The sequence below is a fragment of the Pezoporus occidentalis genome, unplaced genomic scaffold, assembly GCF_034315485.1.
Source record: "Pezoporus occidentalis ecotype Australia unplaced genomic scaffold, CSIRO_AGI_Poc_V1 ctg98, whole genome shotgun sequence".
Taxonomy (NCBI): domain Eukaryota; kingdom Metazoa; phylum Chordata; class Aves; order Psittaciformes; family Psittacidae; genus Pezoporus; species Pezoporus occidentalis.
This window is the reverse complement of record NW_026916347.1, coordinates 1571441-1595788: the sequence shown is the minus strand read 5'-3', so window position 1 is coordinate 1595788 and position 24348 is coordinate 1571441. Positions and strand designations below refer to the sequence as shown.

The window sequence follows — 24348 nt, the reverse complement described above, 5'->3', positions numbered from 1 at the left end:
TGCAAAAGTCAGCATTTAAAAAATTTAGCTATTCACTCAAGGACCAAAAGCTATATTATATGGGCACAAATAGCAAATAATTTCTTCCAGCAGTAATACGGTAAGTACTTATGAACAGTAACTATGTCCAGAAATTGGAATCCAGCTGAGAAAACAAACAATGAAGATGCATTTGCTGGTGAGTTGATTCGAAATCAATAGTGCTGTTAGTTCACTGAAGTGATCCATTTCACAGGAAAATTAGTGTGCAACCTTGACAAAGTTTATTAATCAACAAAATATTATGTATTATTCCATAGATAATCTACTAGCAATTTGTTCCTGTCTTTAGAAACTGCTATGTCATATTTATTCCCATCTCAGTGAGCTTAGAACCTGCATACAGTGTAGTGTAAATTCTGTATGATTGTACTTTTTGCTCAAGCTAGGACCATGTCTTGTTTGAAGACACTGAAAAGACCAGATTGCTTGTCTCAGAGTGGAGAGATAACAAGCAGTATAGATAAACTACATCTTATCCTATCTCATTTTAATACAGTGAAATTGAAAGGAGGTAAATTCAGAACTGACAAAAAGGAAATACATGTAAAGGCAGAGCCCACAGGACTTACTGAGCAAAGTGGCACTGAAGCTAGTGAGTCTGTGCTGTTTAGAGGTACCAAACTCTTCTAGAACATCTGGAGCTATGATAGGTAGCAGAACTTTCCCTGAAACCTAAACCTGCACTTTGTGAACTAAAGCAGATCTCTATCATCTGTGTGGTCAAGGACTTTCTTTTTTTCCGACAGCTGCTTTCTGCATGGATCTTCCATCTTCTATAGTGTAAAGGAGGACATAGATCCTGAGGTGTATGTCCCACTTTGTATGTATGTCCCCCAGGTTTGGCTCCATCTGGTGTTTTTTATGTTTCTAGTGACCACTATAACTTTGAGCTCAACCTAAACCATGACCACACACACAGTGTGATCAACAGACCTCACAAAACTACAGGCAGTAATTATGCAGAAAATTACATTGCACTGAAAGGTTCGAACATCACAAAACTATGAATGAAAATTAGTTATGGAAAATCCATGGTTTGTGGTTTAAATGATAAAGTTAGACAGTAGTTTTCTTACAGAGGGACAAGCAATTTCAGAAGTGCCTTTCCACAACATGAAATACACTGAAACTGCCACCCTTCTCTATGCTGGTTCCAGAGCTGATATGGACATTCAACAATTTATAGCACCATTTCCTTACCATCCCACTTAGAACAGCTTCCTGAAGTTTAATCCTAATCATGTTCCTTTTAGAGGAAGGAAGAAAAGATTTGGTTTATCAGGCCTCCTAACAGTATGATCTTTCTCCTTTTAACATTCACAGAATTCTGACCAAGAATAGATTGGCTAGATTATTCTTTTTTTTTTTGTGACAAAATGATGCATTCTTTCTCTCTGGAGAGTCCTTCTAGTATAGCCTTCTCTGATCATACCAAAAAAAAAGCTGCCTTAGTCCAGTGACTTTCAAACTGTACTGTACACCAATAGGAGCCCACGGACTGCATCAACTAGTGAAAAATTAGCCTCTCAAAAGCAAGTAAATAAATATTCTTCAAAAGCATATTTGAGTGCCTTTTCAATGGCTGCCCTTTCTCCAGCTTCATTGGAGAGAGTTCAGGGTTCAGTGAACAAATATCCTACTCTGTCATTTCCTATCAGTAAACACACAACCCACTGCAGAAACACAGCCTGAACAGCTAAGTTTGACAACATTGTGTTTACTGATCCAGAAAGAGATGTCACGAGAGACAGAGTTTGATCAAATGACACAGGCAATTGCTACCAAAGAGAGGAAGAGAACCAGTCAGCTGACTTCAAATTGTCTCCTATTTTTTATTCCAAGCATTTCTACTTATAGAAAAGACACAGATCCCTGCTGTAAAACCACTATATTGCACTGGGACAGAATGCAGTCCTTCATGAATTCCTTAAGCCCTTTCATCTCTTCAAGAACCCCCTGCCTTACTGGAGCACCTTTCCTCCAGCAGGATTTCCTTTCATATGCACCAATTTAAATGTTCAGACTTCTAGACATAAAGGGAAAAAAGCTTCCAGCATGACTCAGTTATGGGAAGTCTGTTTTTCTTTGTCTCATTAGGCTTCCTTCTGCCTCTGCAATAGTTGGGTTGCTCAGCTTTAGTATGAGTATTTTCATTTGAAGAAATAAAATTTGCAAAAATTTTGGATAATTTGGATAATTTTAGTTTATGTAACCCAGCTTAGATGAGACACTCAGTTAAACTTGAGACACATAAAAGACATTCCCTCTGCCTGCGCAAGGAGCTTTACACAAGGGCTGGTTTTATACATCAGCAATCAAGTTCTCATTCTGTTGGCAGCTATGCTGCTTTGCTCTGATGTCAGCACAGGTGTAGTAGGCAATGAAATGTCATATTGGTCAGCTGTGTGTGTAAAGAAGTCTTAGTTCACAAAACACTTTAGTCAAGTATAAGAAGCAATTTGTTCACCATTTTTTATGACAGTGGCCTCCTACAAAGGAGCAAGGGCAGTATTGTACACATTTGCCTGCAGTGTGATTTCCATGTTGCAAGAGGCAAATCCCCAGTCTTTACATGGTATGACTAAACTGCACTGCTCCTGCAGCTCAAGGAGGGGAGGACAGTACCAGAAATAAAGTTGATTAAAACCTCTCCTCTTCATTTTTGCGCTCTGAATCAGCTCTGACACTTTTTGTAACTGGTTCTCTTGCCTTTCTGTGCACAGAAGGCATTTATACATTGCTTGTCATCACAATATATAAGTTGCTGTGGCTGAGATATGTCCACTAAAACACTGGAAAAGAATTCTTACCCTCTTTTTTTTCCCCTGAGAAAACTACTTCACAAGATAAAGGAAGGCTATATCTCTCTACAGTCTTGCTGCTTGCTTAAGCTTCATACTATAAGCAGAATGAAGAAGTCTGATTTACTGGTGAGACCTTTAAGGATGTAGATTTAAAACACCATTGGAGGATGTTCTGAGATTCAGCAGTGGCTGGTTCTCCACACTTTCTCAAGATCACTTACACCAACACAGTTAGTTTTGGTAGTGCTTCACTCTCATCTATATGATATGCTGGGTGTAGCACACTGGAAAAATAGGCCTTTGGAGCAGGGTAATGTTGAAGTGATGTGCCAACATAATACTGGGCAGCATTACAGAGCTGGTCTTGTCTTTTTCCAGAAGAAATCTGAAGCTAGGTTTCTAACTGTAAAACTATTAAGAAAACATGGCATCTTTCAGTAAGTACAGAAAAGAACAGTTTGCAGCAATGGTACCAAGAGATCTGTAGTCTTATTTATACTGGGCCAGGCTGATCTTAATATAATTAATGTAAATCAGGAGTAGCAACATGGAATTATTCTGGATTTGCACTGGAATAAATGAGATCACAATCTGGCCTAAACTACTAATGGGAACTATAACCCTAACCGCATATGAATGCAGTTACACCATGGAGTCCTTCATTACACTTTATGGACACTGACTTCACAGTAAACTGGCTGGCACCCAGATAAAACCCGATGGAGTGAAACTGGGCCCATTAAACCTTGCCATAAATATATTCCTTACACAGTTAATGTTATTGGACAGAAAACAGAGATGGAAAGATTAGAAGGAAACCACATCATGCCCTACTCAATGCAAGGTTGTTCCCTTCACTCCATGTTTCAAAGCTTTTGTTCATTTGTTTTTTAATGACTTCAGTGAAAGAGCTTCCACCACTGACCTTGGAAAACTGTATTACAATCCAACCAGACCTGCAGTCTCAATTTATGTCTTCTGAACTCAAAGGCATAGTCTAACAGTTTATTCACTTTATGTTGGGAAAATAAAGCTGGGGTGCACTGCCTGTGGTTGGCCTGCAGTAAGTCAATGTTTATATATAAAACAATGTTTATGTCAATAGGAAACAGACACATATTAATGTTCAACAGCAATATATTGGGAAAAAATATAGTCTCCTGACTTATAGAAATCTCCCAAGAGATGACAATAAGTAACATGTTGACCCCAGCTGACAGCCTAAGACTCTCGTGTTGTCTTTTATCACTCAAACGTGTTTATCTGCAGATACACGTTATCAGCCTAGGCATCATCAAAGAAAAATTCTCTCTACTGTGCTGTAGACAAACACTGGACTATATCATCCATATGGTGGAAACAGTGAGCATATTGCAAAGTCATTTATTCATATTTTGTGAAGGACATTCTTCTCACTGATAGCAGAACAGAGCCTATCATCCACAACTAAGGTGTGTAAATTCTATCTATCAGTAGTTAATAGCAACTTAAATACCCTAGTTGTTTTCTTCAGCATATCAAAAACCTCAAAACCACAGGCCAAACTCTACCTCCATCAGATCTGTACACCTGCTAAAGTCACACAGATCTTGCAAGCACACATCAGGCCAGAATGTTGATTTGACTTTATAAAAGGTATTTCAAAAGTGGCAGAGCCTAGAACAGAACTCAGATATTCTGATTTACAAGACACATCTTTGGCAGTCAATTGTTCAGCTGTTGACAATCACATGTATCAAACAGAGTCGTAACTTCAAGTCCCAGGCAAGGTGACAGTGAGATACATGGTTTTTACTTAGGCTCACAAATCTGGTAAGAGAGCTGACTCAGTTACCATGAAAGAGCAAGTGTCCACCAAAGCTGCAAGAAACAGCATCTTTTTTCTTTTAGCATATAAGCTTTGATATTATTAGTGCTTAAATAGTCCTCAGTCAAAGTGTTGGTTGTTACTTCTGTATTTACATTGTACTGTACCAACACAAGCAAAAGAAATGCCAAGAAAGAAAACTATTTGCAAAACAATAATTTTATCCCCAACTTCTTGCAAATTAATACAGCATACGCATTGATTTCACTATTTTTATTTCCTCAAAAATAGATTGACAAGGGCTAGGCTGAGATTTCAAAACTTGCAACCCATTCAGACTCATGTAAACATTTTACTTTTCTTTTTTGCAAAGCATCTATTATAAATTACTGTAAACAGTGATTTTCTGCAAGAAATTAAAAAGTAAACTAAAAATAATTAAAAAAAAGATTTTAATTAAAATTATTAATTAAAAGAATTTTAAAAATTAAAAAGTAAAACGTAAACTCAAAAAGAAATGGATGCAAGTGTACTGTGCTTCCCTTCTTTACCCAACCTGCCCAGTCCCTTGGTGAGATTTATCTGCGCAGCTCTAATTATGAGAAGTCATATGCCGGGATAAATGATGGCGTTCTCGGAAGTACTCATGACAAATGGGACATGTTAGCTTCTCCTCTCGTCTTCTCTTACACTGGGACTCAGTTGAGGAGTATTCTTTTTTGTGATGTGACCGCATGTGGAAGACTAAATCGGATGTCATGCGAAAGGACAGGTTGCATTTGGCACACCAGTTCTGGGCAGCCACTCCAAAGGACGTGAAAGTGGGGGGAAGAAGAGTCAAGGAAGAGGAGGAGGAGGAAGAAGTGGTGGTTGTGTTTTGTAACTGTCTTCCTGCTTGTTTGGGCCACGGTTCTGAGGTATATGGGAAAATATTGCTCTGACCGATGCTTGTCTGCAGCATCTGGGCATTACACAAATCACTGACAAAGAACTTGGAATTGAGAAGGGTGCTGCAGCACATGATGTCTGTGGTAGCATTGAAGCCAGACAGCTCTCCCAAGCTCTTTGGTGACTCACTCATGGGATGAGAAGGATTTATCGCAGGTCTTTCTATTAGACATTTACTGGGTTTGCTGAAAGCACTCTTCTGTTCTCCTCGGGTTCTGCTGGGCCACACAAAGGAGAATGCACTACCACAGGAGTTCAACCACACTTCCTTTGGTACCTGCTCTTCACCAGGTGGGACTATGCCATCCTCCTCTTCTGGCTCCTTCATTCTCTCACTCCTCAGCCTCTCCTTCATTCTCCTGACTTCAGTGAAAGCACTCTGCTTCTGCTCTAAACCATCCTTCATAGCTGACTGCCTCCCTGAACTAAGCTTCCAGAAAGAACCAGCCAATGCATGCTCTCCCCCAACCCCTTCCTTGCTCCCACAATTATGTTCCTCACTCAAGTTATTGGTTTTCTCCAACAACACTGTTTTCCTGCTCCTGTTGTTCTCAGCCTCTTCAGATTTTGCTCTCCTTTCTCCTGTGAGACCATGGGCATCATCTTTACAAGCTGTCATTTTGACCTCTAGATCCCTTGCCAAGCTGTGGAAATTTGTGGTCTGCTCAGCTAAGTTACTGTTTTCAGTCTTTGGGTTCTGGAAGTTTTTCCATAGCAGGGCACGCTTCTCTGGGACACATAGGAAGCGGACATGGGAGAGATAGGAATGTTCACATTTAAAGACTCGGTCACATTCTTGGCATCTCAGCTCTGCAGAAACAGACAACAGATGATGAGTTTTGCAAAGGTAGAATCACGGATGGATGCAGATCCTGACCCTGCCATTGACAAAAAAGAAAATACAGAAACATCTCTTATGTCATGCTAGATTACACATGGTAAAGCTAATGCCAGTGTGAGATCAGGTCCCTTGCTGCTATGGAAAATGGTTCACTCATATTTGCCTCCACATGCTACTTGCAAAATCACTTTCATCTTGAGTTTGAAGACAAATTTGTATTATGTAAATTGGGCAGTACACAGTGATCTAGATAAACCATACAGACTTTATGACGATTTGACGTTTGAACCAGAAATCTTTTTCCTTAGCTGACCGGCTAAGGATTTAGACAGGTTTTACTTCCTGTATTACAAGATCACCACATGCTAAAGAAGTTGCAGACTCACTTCAGTCCTCAGTGACCTCTGCAGTCAGCAACTTGGTACTTACCATTCTGGGGACTCTGAGCTTTTATCTCATTGAAACCCAAGAGGCTGGAAAGCTCCTCATCATACCAGACAAGCAGCTCCTCATTTTTGCTAATTTTCCTGGTAGAGCGATAATATAACTGACTGTTTTCTAAGTAAGCTTCCAAGTTCTGCTCATTACTATTGGCAGCTGCTTGTACAAGTCTCATCCAAGGCAAACCTGTGGGACTGTGCACAGATGTAACATCTACCTGTGAGACAGGATACAAAAAAGGCAGGGTTTAGGTTTTGGGACCCAAAATAGATTTCCATCAAATTCAAGAGCAAAGCCTGTTTCCTGCCTCACACAGAGCCAGTATGCCAAAGCTGTGAGCCCAGTTCATTGACTGTGTCACCAAATCCAAAAATCATCATTGGCAAAAGGCTTCCCTGGTATGAGTGCTGAGAGGTCTGGAAATACAGATGCATGGGAAGAATGAGACACCAGTGTTCACATGTAACCTCCCATAGCAGTGACAGGGCTGGTATGCCAATCAGTTTCTAGCACTCTAGCACACTCATGGCAAGCATGGTGTCCTCCATCCAGTGCAGGTTGTCCCAAGGGACAGTATCAGGGGTGGATCACAGAGCTACAGAAGTTGAGCTCCTCTGTAAGAAGAGGTTTCAATCCAATGGGAAAATGGGATATGAGTCAGGAGACCATGAGTGCTGTGGTTGGGGGGGGGGGTGTGTGTGAGATGTGCAGCCCCTGGATCAGAGCAGTGAGAGCCTGAAAATGAACACACACTCAAGGCACTTGCATGTGGAGATTTTCACTGGTATAGGAGACTATGGATCAAGAGGTGTCAGAATAATCCTGGTTATTTAATTCAATACCCCAAGGAGACAAAATATGCATATATAACTGGCTAGATAATATAAAAATTATTTTTTAATAAATATAAATAAGAAGATCTTAAATGATGTCTTTCTTTTTTTTCAGATATAAAATTATATATTCCTATTTCTGCCTTTGACAGATTGATTAAATTCATTTCATTGTACTTAAACAGATGAAAACTCATCAGATTAATTTTTTTTATGACATTATTTCTGAGAGGTGCGAGGGGTTGATTTGCTTTCAGATGTGTGCATTCAGAAATACCAAACAAATTAAGTTAAAAAATGTTGCTTAGGTTGCAAGGTCAGGCACTCAGAAGTTAAAAAATAATATTAAGTCTACTGCTCAAATTAAATTTCCCTTCTGCTTGTATATTACAGCATAGTCCTCAGTCACATATACGCTTTTCTCCACAGGGCTCCTGAGTCATTCAGTCACAGGTTGACCATGCTCTAGAAATAATATAAAACATTTGGCTTTGTCCTCATTTAGTGTGTGTCTCCCTTCTTAGTTACTTTACTTCATTTGTTCTGAATAAGGAATGATTGATTTATTTACTTACAGGTTTTTCCTTGGTGTTTACCACAGCAGAGCTATGCCCTCTGCAGTATTTGAAAGACGGGGAAGATTTTCATAGCTTGGAGGCTGAAATGTAGGGCGATCAATGGCAACATTTACATGCATAAAAAGCCTCAACTAATTTGTAAGCACTAAGTCATTGTTCAGAAAGGAAGAAGTTGGGAAATGGGAAATGAAAAATGTCTAATGACAGGTATGATTTAAATTTTACCCCAAGCAATGCATAGCTCTTTGTTTTCTACTAATTGCAGGGTAGCCATTAATTGGTGGTTGGTATCAGAAACAGTATGGTGGCTGTTTTTCCCCCTCCACTGGCTATTCTTCCCCTCTCTATTACCTCCCATGAAAAAGTATGACCACATTTAGTAGCTTGAATAAAAGAATGAAACATTAAGGGGCCATTAGGATAAGAGTTAATTAGGATAAAAGAGAAAATAATTTAGCATGCCCTGTAACAGGCTCTTTAAACACCATGATAATTAACAGTGATTGAGAAATAGGGAAGTCTGACAGTAACAGAAGCACACCCACCCACACACAGTGGTTGTAACTAATAACTATGACAGAGGCTGTCATATATTAGTTTCTGTGTTTCAGAAATACTAAGCATCCACCTGGCCCTCTAAGCAAAGTCAAAGGGAACACAGCTCCTCCAGTAACCAGGACCCCAGGGAAAGAGCTGAGACAGATTAAAGAAGGTGGGGAGGAATAAAGCACAGAACATTAAGATCTGGGTGCTGTCAATTAGAAGCATGCTCCAGTTTTAGTTTCCCTGTGTGTTTAGAGACACTATAAACCCTGTAAGGCCACCCTCTTCTGGACATGGCAACACCTCAAATGAATCCTTTACATCTATATACGAGGTAAGGGCCTCACAGCTCCACAGGCTCAATGACAGCTGGGCTAAGGAGGCAAAGTGGCTTCCTTGAGGATGGAGGAGAAGGGAGAGAATAAGACTGTTTCTTGAAACTCACAAAAAGCTGTAAGGAGCAGAAGAACCCAGTGGGACAGAGAGCTTTGTAAGAGGCTGGTTTGCTTTGCTGAGGTGAATGACTGGCTAGAAAGAACCACCTATGCCAACAGTTGCCAAGGCATTTTGTTTGCCCAAGTGTACAAATTGGCACAAGGAGCTCAAATTAGGGTCTTTGTGAGGATGAGAGTAGAAACATAGAACTCCCTTTTGGATTAAACATAAAAGCCCAAGACGAAAAAACCCTTGTTAGAAATTATATTCTCCCCAGTCTTGCAGGAGTGCTGCTGAACTATGACGAATGTGAACCTCAGCTGTGAAGAATCCACCTTGCCAAATTATTCCTGCGTGTATTTTTTTCGTACCATAGACAACATATGAAAACCCAGTTCTTGCATTGCACCTTAGTGCCATGATAACATAGTACCCTGATTGAATTGCTGGTTGTCTCTACACAGAGTTAGGACCGTAACAATAGTTCGTGATTTCTGGAAGGTTTGATTTTAATTGTAAGTAGCTAGCAGGATATGGGACTTGCAATTGCATCTGAAACAGCTACTTGCACAGTATTTGATGTATTTACTGCCAAAAGACAGAGATCTGGGCCAACTCAGACATCTAGTTTCATGGCTGCATAACAATTACATAGCTCAAGTATAGCAAAACACTAAAGCCATCCCTCTGGAGGGCACTTCCAATGTAAAAAAACCCTTTGAGGCTCTTTCTTGAGTCTACAGCAATTCCAAAACTCCCAGGAGAAATACAGAAACATCCCATAGATAAAGTTTTGTTTCAGAGCAGATCTTTCTCCAAAGAGCTTGTGGTTCTCCTGGAGTACTAATAACATTGTCCAAGCAAGCAAACGTGTGCCAGACATTCAACAAAACAGAAAAACCCTGAAGCCTCTTCTTTCTTAATTTTTTTAAAGCAAAAGTGTAAAACAGGTATCTCCCAACAGCTGCATCTTCCATATTACAAAAAGTCTGTGGGATTTCTCTTGTCCAGAGCACAGAAATCTTAGGAGAACCTGAGTTTCTCCCAGATACATCCATGCCGTAGCATGTGGGAAATTTGCTTGCCCGACATTGTAAAACACTACTTCTCTGTCTTCATCAAGACCAATGACAACTGCAGTACACTCCAGGAGCCAGAGAGCCAAGGTAACAGGCCAGTAAGAGAAATATGCATTGTCCAGATAAAAATGTTATGATAAACAGTGGCTAGGGAACAAAAAATTGGGGAAGTAAAGCTGGAAAGTTAACCCTCCATCAGAATCCTGGGTTTTTTTAATTTCCCTACATGACCGTTCCTTTTGTTTCACACTCTGGCTTCTCTAAGACTGAAAAGTGCAGCTGTAACACAGACAGATATATCTAAGCTAATTTTAGGGGATACATGTACTAATAGCAATAAATTGTGGCTGCCTGAAGACTGTGTGGACTGGTTGCCTGATTGATACCTTCTATAGTGCATACAACCTGTGCTGAGATCACAGCCATTGTGATTTTATTTTATAGACAATTGAGCAAACAGAGTTAACACTTTCTCAGATCTGTCAATAAATACTGTGAATCTACCACCTGCATGAATGAGTGCAACGTCACACACAGTCTTCCCTCTCTGCTCTCACAGGTTTGTCACCTCCTGATAAGCTTCTTTTATCTTTTGTAAGGATGAAACCTGAGCATGAAGTTTCTAAACTCTTTCCTCCTATTCCTGGTCAATGCTGAAGCAGGTCATCAATCACTAGCATAGAAGTGGGACTTCATATTCTTCCTTCAAAGGAAAGAGTTTTCACTGAGGTCCCTCCAGTCTACAGCTCATAAATCAGAAATGCACTGGCTACTTCTCCCCTTTGAAGGAGCTGTCACTTGTGCTGAATGAAACAAAAATCTACCCCTTGACAAAGGTACCTTCCCAGGTGTGGTGTAACCCTTTTTTATATGACTAAAATTAAACGATGCTTTCTCCTACCTTAAATACATAGTGAATGTTCCTTCTATCGGAACACTTGAGAGCAATAAAAGCTACAGTGTCCAGCAGGGTGTTCTGAAGCATGCATGGTCCAAAAACAACTTCTTCGGCAATGTCTTGTGTGGTATGAACAGTAGCCAGTATGTCCGGAAAATGGTGATGCAGAAGTTTGTTGTCACTTGTCCAAAAGAATTTAGGCAAAGATGTAAGTTCCATCATAAACCTGCAAAATAAGTAAGAAATCGTAATTGGAATAGAGATGGAAATAGAAGGGGGTATCACTACTTCCAATACAAGGACTTCCAGGAGCTGTAGGTGAATTGCAAGAGTGTGCTAGGACAATGTTAGTTACAGAGTCTGCAGCTTTGTCAACATCCAGTTTAGAAAGAGAAAAGTTACTTCACATTAAACCAAAATCTTAGGTTTGTAAAGAAGTTCCTCTTTTCTGGAATAGGCAAATTCTTTCAGGAGTTCAAGTCCTGCTTCACTGCTATTCTCTAGAGCCAGGAATAAGAAGCTTTGGGAACAGTAAGCAACAGTTTCAGTGAGTGGAACTCAGCATATGCTCATTCAGCACATTCTCACATATCCTTCCTATTTATCAGTAGTAGTTTGTGGAAGTGTGAAGAAAGATAGAGAAGGAGAACAACAACAGCAAGAACAAAGAGCAAGCACTTTTTTTAAACACATTTTGAAAAAGCTGTGCTCTTTGATTTGGAAGTGCAACATCAGTATAGTTTCTGATTATGCTGGTACAAAACCAGGATTAATCTGAGTCCTGAGTCCATTCAACGTGAATGAACAAAATCTGTGGAAATTGAGAAAAAGATTACTGTTATGCCATATCAAAATATATGAGAGATCTTATTTATCTGCTGTTTTAGGAAAATTAAATCAGATTATGACTCTTTGTATGGTGATATTCTTAGTTAGTAGAAATTGATGACTTTAAAGGTTGAATTTTCCTGCCCTGAATGTAGACTATTACATTATTCAGAGCTGAGGCGATTTCTGCAATATGAGCCCCAATTTGAAAACTCTGTATGCTGTGAGGAGGTAAGTTTCAGCTATTTGTCATTCATAACTTCTCTACGTTTTTAATAAAGATATTGCTGTCTCCAGCTCCCAGCTGGAGGTCATGGAAAAACCCTCGTTTATGCCATCAACAGCTGGATCAGGTCCATTAGGCAGAGAAAATTAAAGAGAAGAGCAACAAGCCCTGAAGAGGCTTTAGCCTAACAAATACTGAGATAGAAGAGCTGAAGATCCAGTCTAATCTTTCTCACTCAACAGAATTTATTTGTTACTCACTGACTCATGACTTAAACTGAAGTGGTGTGAAGTGCCTAAGAGTTGCACTGATTTAACTAAATCAGTACATTTAATTCATTATAATTTCTTTCTGGTAAGCAAGGTCTAAGGCCCTACCCTGAAAACATTAAAATACATGGTTACACATGCAGTAAGTAGTAAACATCTGAAGGATGAAGGCCTGAACCAGACAACCAAGGCAAAGAGTGGGACATAAAAGATTAAGGAAAAGGTCAGATGGCTTGCAAGAAATTAGTTATTAAGAGAAGAATAGACTGAGTTTCTCCTTTTTCTTCATTATGAGTTTCATTGCCTGGTTTCCTAATAATTTCCTTAAATTACTATTGATGTGAGAACAGAATGATGGGATTTATGTGTACATTTGTACAATATATAGAATCTAAATAATTACAACATATTCGTATGTATGGGTGTGTTTCCATTTAAAATATACCAATTTTTAATAAATTAAAATCATCAAGGTAAATGTTTTTTAGATAATACCAAAAGTAAAATTCTAAATCCATCAGGAAAAAAAAAAAATTGAAATCTAAAAATGCTTAGAAGTTTCTCTAAATGAGGAAAAACTGTTAGAAATGTACTTTAACATGAGCCAGTTCCTTTTCTAAGGAATTCACATTCAGGATATTCCTAATCTCTTCTGACTTTATTCTACTTATCCACCTATGACTCTAGAAGGCAACTCTTCTTTATTAAAATTTCCCTTTCTGTGAACTTCATGTGAATTTCTCCATGCGAACTAAGAGAGTTCTGTGGAAACAGAAATCCAGGGCCCTCAAAGCTGGGTTTTCAATGAGGAAGGATGCTGGATTTGAGCATACACACTTCTCCAAGAAGAGGGTGGGTGCTACAGGTGTACAGCCAGTTTCTTCCTCCAGAAATCGCAGCCCAAGCACAGATATGAGGATCTGAAGAAGCTACAATCCCTTCCAGCTAGCTACTGCTGCCTGCTACTTTTCTCTATCTCAGCAGCTTTTCAATGAAGTGCCATAAACCCAACCCTAACATGAACCGTTTCTCGGAAGGCTGAAAATAGCAAGTGTGAATACCAAGAAAACCTGTGAGATTTATGTGTAACAGCACCACCTAGTGATTCTTGACATAATATGCGTCCCAAAGAAAGGTTTCGGCTCCCAGAGCAAACCCAGATCACACACCTCCAACCCGAAGAGCGCTTCTAAGCTCCTTGTGAAGGTGTCAGCAGTTCCTAGCAACGTGTGTGCTCCTTGCTGTGCTGCCTGCTCCTCATTTGGAACTTCCTCCTGTCCCAAAGCCCGAACACGGAAGGGCTTTCACACACCCAAGGGGAGTGTGGGATCTCTGCCTATACCCACTGTCCCACAGGCCTGCCTGAAGGCTAGTTCTCCATTCTGGAGAGGGGAAAGAAAGCCATCACTTCTCACTGGACGGCTTATAGGAAGCTCTGCCCTATGGCAAATACATCTGGCCATATGCAAATAAATCACATTTATTCTCCAGCAAATAAATCGCTATGTGCACATCTTCTGTTTAATTCATCTAGATTGATGTGATGTAGGAAATGAAAGTTAATAATGAATTTCAGTATTTTTCTAACAGATCCTTCCTCTATCTAAACACAGGCATCCCTCAAACTCAATATGCTATTGTTTGCTTGTTTCTAAGTGACTTGTGAATTAGTCAAAGATCTGTGATGGGAAAAAAAAAAAAACATAAATGCCAAAGTCACAAAGTTTTGCCTTGGCAGCTGTGGTCACATTCACAGCTGTGGTCAAATTGCACAGAAGGGTCAAATTTGTGAAAAGTTATGAAAAGGCTGTACTGTGTGTACACAGCAAATGGGTTTGTTACCGTCAGCCGTGTGCAGAAGGCTTTCAGCTTGGGAAGATCAATCTCTTCAAATAACTCGCCGAATGCACCATCTAGTGTGACATCTCAGTATAAAACAGTGTCCCAAAACAAAGCGACAGCAGGACAAACCCAGTCCCTGATATTGTTAGTGTGTTATACCACTGCAGCTTCTGAACGCCCTGTCACCCTTCTCTCGTAAGTGGGTCGTTCTCTCTGCCTCCCTCTACCCAAAGGTCCCTCCAAAGGGTCTGGTCAGCATTATGCCAGGCAGGGAGTTTAATTTCAATTTTCAACATTCTCTTTGAAACAGAGAAGATAGGCTGAAGATGTGCATCCGGTACTCAGAGTGGAGTTGGTGATACTCTGCAGCACCTTCAGAAGAAAAAGGGTGAACTTTTTCTTCCAGTCTCCAAATAGCATGAGAAAGCTCTTCCCTTTGCATGGACGAGCTTTCAGATAGTGTTAGAGAGTCAAGTTCATCAGCTGAGGGGTAACGGCAAGCATGACTGTACTGCTTTCAAAAATGAGCTGTTACTTCTGCAAAGGGATGTGCTGCATCCTGTGGGCTTTCTGACCTGGACCAGCACTCACTCAGAGGTCTCCACTGTAGAACGCAGATCCATCCATGGGACACTACTGGAACAAGTCCTGCCTCCAGCACAGGGGAGGGATAGTAAGGGGTTCTCTGGGGGCTGCAGCCCTTATCTTGGAGAATTGAAATACTGACCTTCTCAAAACTAAAGACTGACTCTTGAAACATGACTTGAGAGGAGAAATTGGATTTATTTACTTTCTGAACAGACTGGAGCAAAGGAAACACAACAGATGAGCTGAAGGGAGATAAAAGGACCATGGACAACAGGAGTAAGAGGTGAAGGGAAACTATCTTAAAGTTTTACAGGCATCACTGCAATATTGTGGCTGGACTGGGCAAGTCAGCAACTGCAGCATAAAAAAGGGCACACACACACAGAGACAAGCTAGGCAGTTTATTTCTACATTGCAGACTTTCCAAAATCACTTTTTATTGGTTGTTGCTACTAAAGAAACTTATCAGGCTGCATGGCACTTCTAAAGAAAGTTTGCTAACATAGATTTTACCTTTGTCCCATGAGTTTGATGATGGTAGTGTCTGGAAAATCCACATGGAGGTGCCTTTTCAGCTAAGCTCAGGGAAGTGCCCCAAGCCTAAATCTACTCCGTGCTCTTCCCCTAGTAAGTCCAATAAAATACTCACTGACACTTTACAGGAGTAAATCTCAACAGGGTATGGGCATGAGATTGCCCAGGGCCCCTAATCAGCTCTGGTCAGTTCTGCCACCACTCATTGCAAACCTAGATATAGGCCAGGAACGGCTGTGTGCAAGGTCAGGTCCAACTGCTGCCAGAAGGGCATCTGCTGGATTCTCCTAGGGGTGTGTGACTGCACTATGGCAGCACACAGTGCAGAAGGCTTACTGCGTAATGCCCTGTGCAGCCTCATAGCTTGAGAGCACTGCAGATAGCTCAGTGTTGCTGAAATACAGCAGCACCACCTGCAGCACTTAAAACAGGTTACAGAAATGAGGTAGGACAAAGTAAGATCACATGTAAGTAGGCCAGAATATAAATCTGAAGTGCCTCTCAATTTGGATGGGAGTTTGATTTGGATCTAGACTAACCTCTCCATGTTTTTCACTTGCTTATAATCTAAAGCCAGAACTTCAGCCACAACCAAGAATGGGATTTTTTGCAAAACTTCTCTTAGTCTTCATGAATGTCAGACTTGAACCTGAATGAGAATTCTACACTAACCCATGAACCCAGTACTTCAGCTCTTGTTTAATTGTAAGTCTGGTCTCAGTGCAAATGTCACATCTTTGCCAACAGTCTTCATAGTCTATGGAAAGTCATACTTATTAAGAATCTATGAACGTAGTCATAATGGGAAATTGAGAAGGTATACTAGAATGCCTGGCATTTTTCTTTGATAGGCTGAAGTAGGTGAATTGTTCACATTCTTCATAGAGAGCAAAGGACAGAGAAAATTATTATAACAGAGAATTCTCTAAGACTTCACCTAACTGATTGCTCCTGTCATATGTTATTGATTTCTACCTTTTGGCTGCCTCTTTTAAGGAGCAATGATTCTCTGCTCTCATTTCTTACAGATTCACTAGCTGTCACACATCTGACTAATTCACTCTTCATTCTTCTCCTACTATGTAGCAAAGTTTGAAGACATCTGTCTTAGGCTTCTTTGTGAAGGTTGTACCTTCAGCTCTGTATCGTGCAGGCAATGATATGCTTGCCTCAAACTGCCAGTGCTGGGAGTGCCATTGCCTGCCAGAGACATGATCCCCCCGAATGCAACATAATCCTGCTGTTCTTGCTCATGTTCTGCATAAGCAGTTCCTATCCCTCTAGGCTCACCCACACACTTGTCTCTGAGAGGGTGAAAAAAAATGAATATTTATAGTGCTTTAGTAGCACATTAGAGTCAGATCACCTGTTAGACGATGGGTTTTCTCCATATTCTATCTGTCACAGATGCAAATTCTTCATATGGATGAGTTTAGGGACTTGTTGTTTAATAGACTCTTCATCCCCAAGAGAGTGTCTGATACACATATACCATGTCCCTGAGTGATGGATTTTGCATCTTGATTTCTGAGAAGTGTGACAGATCTGTCAAACAACAAGTACCTATGGGCAGGCAACTCCCTATAGATTATGCAATTGTGGATGGTCCATCAAAAAGTACATGAAACAGATAATGCTCACAGCAACTGCTCCCAGCCTGCTTGCTTCCAGGAGCAGCACACAAATTGATAATCACCTTTTGGTTTCCTAAATGCTCTTTCAAGCTGGAACCCTGCAGGTAGCATTCCCCTCCTCTCTCCCCATTTCCATTTGCATATCATCCCATTAATTAACTAAGGTTACTTCTGCCACCCTGAAAAATTTTTACGTAGCTCCCTTGCAGCTTGAAAAAAAATGTGTTTCTAGAGGGGGAGTAAGAGGAGGGCATAGGAACAGTTCTGAGCTCTTTCAGATCCCTGATTTTCTACTGCATGTCCTTCAGATGTCACTGCAAGCTCTTCTAAGAAATATCTGGCAATGCCCAGATGTAGAAAGACCAATTTGAGCAAGGACTTCCCTGCCTCCTATTTTCATAGAACTTGGCCTAATTCTCCTCACCAGAGCACACAGACAATGCTGAACTGTGGCATCACTCGGAGTTTCCTGGTGGTCATAAAAGCGCTGGTAGCCTAATTTAATATTATGATAGGCTTTGAAAGCATGAAGGGAACCAATGAATCACCTTTGAAAGAGGGGAACCCTTTCACCCGGAACTTAATTAACTAGTTCAACTCTCCATAATCATAAATGGAAGGAGATAATAAAAATTGTTTCTCTCAAATTAATCTGATTTTTTTTTAAATTTCAGTAACTTCTTCTATTTTACCTTTAAATTCCTTTTTAACTGTGGATTAATTTGCACATACTGATATTACTTTCAAAGCAATTGCCCTAATTGGAAAAAAAAAAAAAAACAAACAACCCAGCAGAGAAATTACTCATAAAAACTAATGAAAGTATTTGATCCTGGAAAACATTATCCCACAGTTTCCCCAACCATTTTTATATCTACTCCAGACTTTCTCTCCAGAGCAGTGATTAATATAAACAGTATAGCTCAGTATTTGCCATATCAACAATGCTGAAAGGAAAAAATTAAATACTGGAACCATCCTTTCCTTCACTTTTTAGCTTAATCCTCTCTACTGTAAAGTGTGACGGCGTTTTCCCTGGAACACACAACCTGTGACTTCATGCCAATGCACTCCTGTGGCTACTGCCAAAACTGCCTTTGGTTTCAATAGGAGGTCTGTCGGTCTGAGGAATCCATGATCAGACATGCAGTGTCATGCACAATAAACTACAGATATTAAAGGAATTGAGCTGATGCAGACAGAATGCTTCTGTCTGAAACATTTATTATTCTCTGTTGTTATAAGGAACTGAGGATTCTTAATACATGAAGGGAATTCCAAGGGAATCAGAGATGGAAAAGTGAGAAAATCCACTTACTGGGTTTTAAAAATGTGCTTTCCTTCTGTGCAAGATCTAATTCTCCTTTTATTCAAGATGTGAACTGTAAAGGGGAAGAATCAAAACTAAAACTGAAGGAAACTGGCACAAAAAACAAAGAAAGGAATAGAGAATTCTTGTTTTAAAAGACAAAATAAGTCATTCTATAACCCACAAAATAAACCTGAAAGAAGCTGCAACTTAAATCTATTGTATTACAACCTGAGAAGGTCCTTTTAAAGCATGAAAAGTCCAAAGATGAAAGTGATTGCTCTTAGCTCATTGCCACTGCAAGAAAAGCTTCTGTGCTTCAGCCTGGGTGCAGGTCTGGGAGCTGTTTCCTTTTGGGCATGAAGTGGGTCCTTCATATCTTTACTGCTGAAAATCTTGCATACATGAAGAAAATTGTACAAGTGTCCTTGGAGAGTATAGGCAGATATAGCTATGTGCTGCCATTCCTAGCCTGTTTGGTATGATCAGCTGTTCTGATCTTTGAGTACGCTGTTTCATCCTACCTTTTTCACTGAGCAAATTTGGATTTCAGCAATGATTCTGCATAGAAGCAAGAGGGCCACTGGTCCAAGGAGGGCCCTTTCCTGCCACTGAGCCCCTTCCCATCTATGTGTTAAGAACAGCCAAATTAGCACTGATAAATTAACTGAGATAATGATAATGATAATAAAACCTATAGAGTCTGGAATGCTTTGATGTCCAGGGCTATGCCTGGGGCATACTGTGAGTACCTCTCTTCTCTGTTCCTTATAGTCCTTGAGGTACTGCTGAACATCTGCCCTGTATTCCTGCAATGACTCCATCCCTGAAGCTTGCCTGAGCTAGGCATCTGGGAACAAGCAGAAGGAAATACAACTATGCACCAAGAGGAATTTGCTGACTGCCGAGATTAGCTGAATCTAAAAAACGTGGAATAAAATTGGGACTGACCTGGCCTAATTCATAAAAATAGTTCTCCCTTGGCATTCCAGGCATCCCCAGCTTTCTTTCACCATACTTTCCTGTACAGCAGCTGCACAATTCTGACTTGACAAGCCCCTAAAAATAGCATGTAGAAACAGGGAAACTCACTGCCTAGCATCCCTGGAAAAAGATCATGAGGCAGCAAGGCATGAAGAGTATGGTGTCTACTTTGAAATTCCAGAAACTTGCTCCTTCTGGATGCTTTATTGTGAATCAAAGACCTTGTGAGGTACTCACAATTTTGTTGTTATACTATCATGATATCTTCAGGGAACAGTTCTCCAGTTCTTCCTATTTTAAGGCTCTATGGTCTTCAGACTGTCTCCTATCACCTGAAATCCCCAGTACATACAATTTAAGTTGACAGCTCTTGATAAACCATCATTATATCTTGGCTGGATACCCAGCCTAGTGAATCATGAAGCTGCCAAATCTTTTTATTATGAACAATCTCTCAAACTTCAGTGGGAATAATGAAGAAGACAGACCTAAAATCCCTGCTTGGAAATGAGTAAATACCTCAAGCACCACACTTGCCTTAAGCAAGTCTTGTGAAATACAGGAGCCATTTGTAAACACAGATCAAAAGAAAAGCTTCGAAGTTTCTTCTCATTTTCTCTGAGAATAGGGAAGATTGCAGTGGGCTCTCTCCTGCTACATGGTAACTGCCCCACAGACATTCAGGGATGCCTTTCCAAAACAGATGCAGATTGATTTGCTTCTTCAAGACCACCACAAGGATGTAATTCCCACTTTTTACCTGAAGCCAAGAAACAAAATGCTTGACATTGAGCATCAAGTCTAATCCAATGAGAAAATAACTGAGATGTAAACAAGTCCCAACAGAATCATGTACCCTAGCTCCACTGTCTTTCAAATAGTAGCTCTGCCCCAAACTTCCCTGTGTCCTTAGGAAATTTCCACAGTGAACACCTATTTCTACTGTCACCATCTTCCATGACAGGAAACACGTTGGGGAAGAGAGGAATGGACTATCCCATACAGCAGGAAAACCTGGGTAATATGTGGTGCAACAGTACCTGCATAGGTCGATGGGAAGCCTTTGATTTAGCAGACCTAAATGGAGGTTTTCTATATGGTGGAACGTGAGCGATAGAGTCACTGAGGTTTCTGTTCAACACCTCCCAGTGCTTGAATGTAAGAAATGCAGTGCAGACACTGGGAGAGCTCTTGATGTGTCAAGCTGGACAATAAGCAATAGTAATACCATGCTTCCCTAATTATAAAGGATAAAATACAGTTATTTTCTGCTCTCCCAGTGGTTCAGACAGACTGGGTTTAGGAGTTTGGCTCCATGACACATGAAATATCAATACTCCTTTCCAATTGGGTTGGCTCCAGAGGCAGAATTAGTGCTTTTGCCTGGCAGTGTCTGATCTAATGGACCCTGGTGGATGGTACTGGCTTGTACAAGACATTCATAGTCAGACAATCCACCTGTGGGTAAAGAGGACTTGACTACAGCTGTGTAGTCTGCTGGCTTTCAAAGACTTAATTTTTATGTGCAGGGCACTGTACTGAGGGGCTGATTCTTCACTGGACTACAGCTGTTCTGTCTAATAGAAGCATTACCTTTATCCACCACTTGGCTTTTGTGGTTTCAAGGCCTAAGACCTAAAAACTAGAGGCCTTGTAGGATAAAGGGAGCATGTTTTAACTCTTTAGCCAGTATTGAGGATTATCAGGCTGTAAATGTTATGAATTAACATTATTTCAGCAGCATAGTACATAAAGTGCACTGTATGGATGTATTTCAGTTCAGAGCACACAGTATTTCAGATTCCAGACCTGAATTGTGCTACTGGTCACCTCAGAGACTTCATATGGGTTCTGCTTCTGCAGCTCTGGCATTGTTCACCTTTCAGCAACAGACACAATGCCCCAAAATGTCATAGGAGTTTTGAATTTTACAGGGCACAACCAGGAAGTGAGAGAAAGCAGATGTAAAAATGCCTCTGCTTTTCAAAAAAAAAAAAAAAATAAGCATATAACAAACACGTTTTAAAGCAGCAAAGCTATTCCGTGACAGAGAAACAGAGAAGGCAACTACTTGTCTGTCAACATAAGAAACTTATGTGTCACATAGATGTGTGTATCCACTTTCAGCAAAATCCTTGTTTGATTCACACAAACAAGAGTCCTGACCACAGCACTTCATGCTAACACATTTGTTTTCACACAGACTTATGCATTTGTTCCTTCACCCAGGCATTCATGCAGACAAAACCGAAAGAACCAGCCAACCAACCAACTAACCAACATGATCCAAACACAACCAGACTGAACCAAAATGTGTATCTTGTGTCAACAGTCACAAATCATTCTTCCTCTCTCTTCATACAGTTCACATTCCTGTCTTTTCACAAATCAAAAGAAATTACATTATCTGATTGACGTTCAAGATACACTGACATTAAACATTGTTTAATAGTCCTGCTATTTACGTTTGGTAGCTCTTAATTAAAAAAAAATAATGTTATATCTATTCAAATGTTTCTTTCTGACAAGAAACTAATGTATTTTGTGTAGCATATACATATGTACATGTACACGTATATATATACACACATACATGCATTCACAACTACATTTAGCTATGCATACAGCTATATAATCTTTTGTGACTGTTTATGTTCAACATCTGTATTTGAATAGAAATATTTTTAAACGATTAGCAGTCATTTTCATATGGTTAATACTGGAGAGTTCTTCAACAGTACTGAGTAACATTAATCTTATTTATATTAATGCCAAACTTACTACATAATGTCACCTTCAATAACAGCAAGTAACTGAGCTGAAGAGCACTATGTAATGTGAAATTGTGGGGAACAACGTAAACAACTTTTACTCTACAACGAAGCAAAGAAACCCTTTAATGGCAAGCAAGTTTTGTAAATTAAAACTGACCTGAAATTTTTTGACCTAAAATAATTTGTTTCCCAACAAAGTACTTTGTTCTTTGACCTGATGCCTACAGATACCATTTCCAAGTAACATATGATTGTGCTGTAGAAAAATTGTACTAGCTGATTCACAGCATGACAGACCTAGAAATACTCACATATCACATACTAGGATTTAGCCAAGTAATTTCCTTTGCAAAATCTTCCTAGAATCTACAAGTCTTTATGCAAAAATTATTTTTATACTTTCTCACTGGGCTATATTATGTTCAGACAATAGAAGCTAAAGTAATACTTTGACTTTCCATCAATATTTCTATGGCGATAAAGCTTTTTGGTTTTTGTAAGACAGTATCTCTATAGAGTTCTGTAAGGCAGCTCTACTTTGCTTTGCAATACTGAAAGGCGCTTAAATACCAAATCAATTTGATTTCTCAAAAAGCAGCTTATGCTTTGGTGTAGTTTTACACATTAAAATGAGTAAATCTTAAATTTCTCTCACAGTCTACCTATTCCCTACATAAATCCATCTCTCTAGTACCAAGTATATTTAATAAATGGTAAATAGAGCTGTCAAGCACTAAATTCTGCATTTTTAAAAGCAAAAATAAGGGATAACTTCTGAGCAATAATTTATTATTAAATTCTGAATTTCAAGTATGAATGCAACTGCTTTTTATTTAAGAGCAACTACATTAAAAATCTAAACCTATTCAAACATTTCTAGTGGACTGAATTCCTACAGAAACCTTTTCACGGAAGAATTCGCAAATGTAAAGATCAATGTGATGTTTTAAAGTGACAATAGCAGCTCACTAACTTACTTAACCAGTAGGAAATTTCTACTAACATATTATATTGGATATAAATAGAGAATAACAACGTGAGCTATTCCAAAGAAAGTTCATTAATTTCTTAAAAGCGATTAGACCCTGAGTAAGTACCTAAAACCGCCACGATGCTCTGATCACCTGTCGAAGCCGGAAGGATGGGGACAGCTGTACCCAGTAAAAACAACTCATGCTCGAAACGTCTCGCCGAGAGAAGAGGATCTGGGAGGGTGGGAAAGGGCCGCTGCCTTCGGGGCTGCCGGGGGCCGCCTCGCCCCGCCCTGAGCCGCCTCCTCCTCATCGCCCCCAGCAGCCCCGGGACGGTACCGGCCGCCAGGGGAACCCTCCTCGGGCTTCTCGCTGCTGCACTGAAGCGGGCGCTGAAGGGTCGGGGTTAAGCACTAGTCCCCGCGGGGCACCCCCGTGCCTTCGCCGGCTCCCCGGAAAACCCCAATTTCCCCGCCGGAACAGCCCAGCCCCGGGCACGGCAGGTCCTTGTGCGACGTCAGCCCCTGGCTGCTCGGGGTCCCCTCGGGCCGCCCCCTGGGTGCGCACCGCCCGCTCCGGGCGGACAGCATACCGGAGCGCTCCGCGGCCGCGCAAGCTGGGCGGAAGGGACTGCGGGGCGCTGCCCTGGATACCCCGACGGGCCCCTCTCACCTGGGGTCCCTCTGCAGGCTCTGTGCACGCAGTGGCTCCGCGGCACCGGGGTCCCCGCCGTGACCCGTTCCCGGCGCGCAGCCGCTGCCAGGATCCCGCTACGTCCGAGACCGCGAGGCGCGCTCACCCCACCGCCGGGGCAGGCAGGCCCCGCCGCCGCAGCGCCCCAGCACCCTCCCTCTTCTGCCCCGCGCCGGTTCCCTGCCCAGAGCGGACCCCGGGAAACGCCTTCCGCAGCGCCTGCCCCTGACCCCCCCACCCCCGCCCCCCGACCAGGACCGTCCCCCTCCACTGGGCCCCGCAGCATCCATCCCGGGAGGTGTGCGAACGCGGGGAGGAGGACTCAAGTGAGCGGGAGGGATTCCCCCGCGTAACGGCGCTGTAAAAAGAAGAGTTTCTTTCAAAGTTGGGACAAAACAAAACCAAACAAACCGAAACCACCTCCAAAGTCTTCTTGCCAATTGTCCT

The 24348-nt window shown here is 41.0% G+C and overlaps 1 protein-coding gene across 2 annotated transcripts; it reads right to left on the bottom strand.

Moving 5' to 3' along the window:
* Window positions 1-4146: 4146 nt before the first annotated feature.
* Window positions 4147-24025, bottom strand: ZNF488 (zinc finger protein 488). 2 transcript variants are annotated; one of them, XM_062606705.1, is made up of 4 exons: window positions 23881-24025; window positions 11253-11475; window positions 6872-7100; window positions 4147-6411 (listed from the first exon to the last, which is right to left on the bottom strand). In XM_062606705.1, the coding sequence occupies exons 2-4, from the start codon at window positions 11469-11471 to the stop codon at window positions 5246-5248; spliced, it is 1614 nt and encodes a 537-aa protein (XP_062462689.1). In that variant the 5' UTR covers window positions 11472-11475; window positions 23881-24025; the 3' UTR covers window positions 4147-5245. The 2 variants fall into 2 exon arrangements, with proteins under 2 accessions (XP_062462689.1, XP_062462690.1); XM_062606706.1 differs by lacking the exon at window positions 23881-24025 and adding an exon at window positions 23335-23840.
* Window positions 24026-24348: the final 323 nt, after the last annotated feature.

Excerpts from the sequence above, each read along its gene's own strand:
- ZNF488 (XM_062606705.1), bottom strand. The coding sequence starts at position 11,471 with ATGATGGAACTTACATCTTTGCCTAAATTCTTTTGGACAAGTGACAAC. Across the intron at positions 7,101-11,252 it reads ACATTCACTATGTATTTAAG|GTAGATGTTACATCTGTGCA; the intron begins GTAGGAGAAAGC and ends CCTGTCTCACAG. Across the intron at positions 6,412-6,871 it reads AGCTCAGAGTCCCCAGAATG|AGCTGAGATGCCAAGAATGT; the intron begins GTAAGTACCAAG and ends CTGTTTCTGCAG.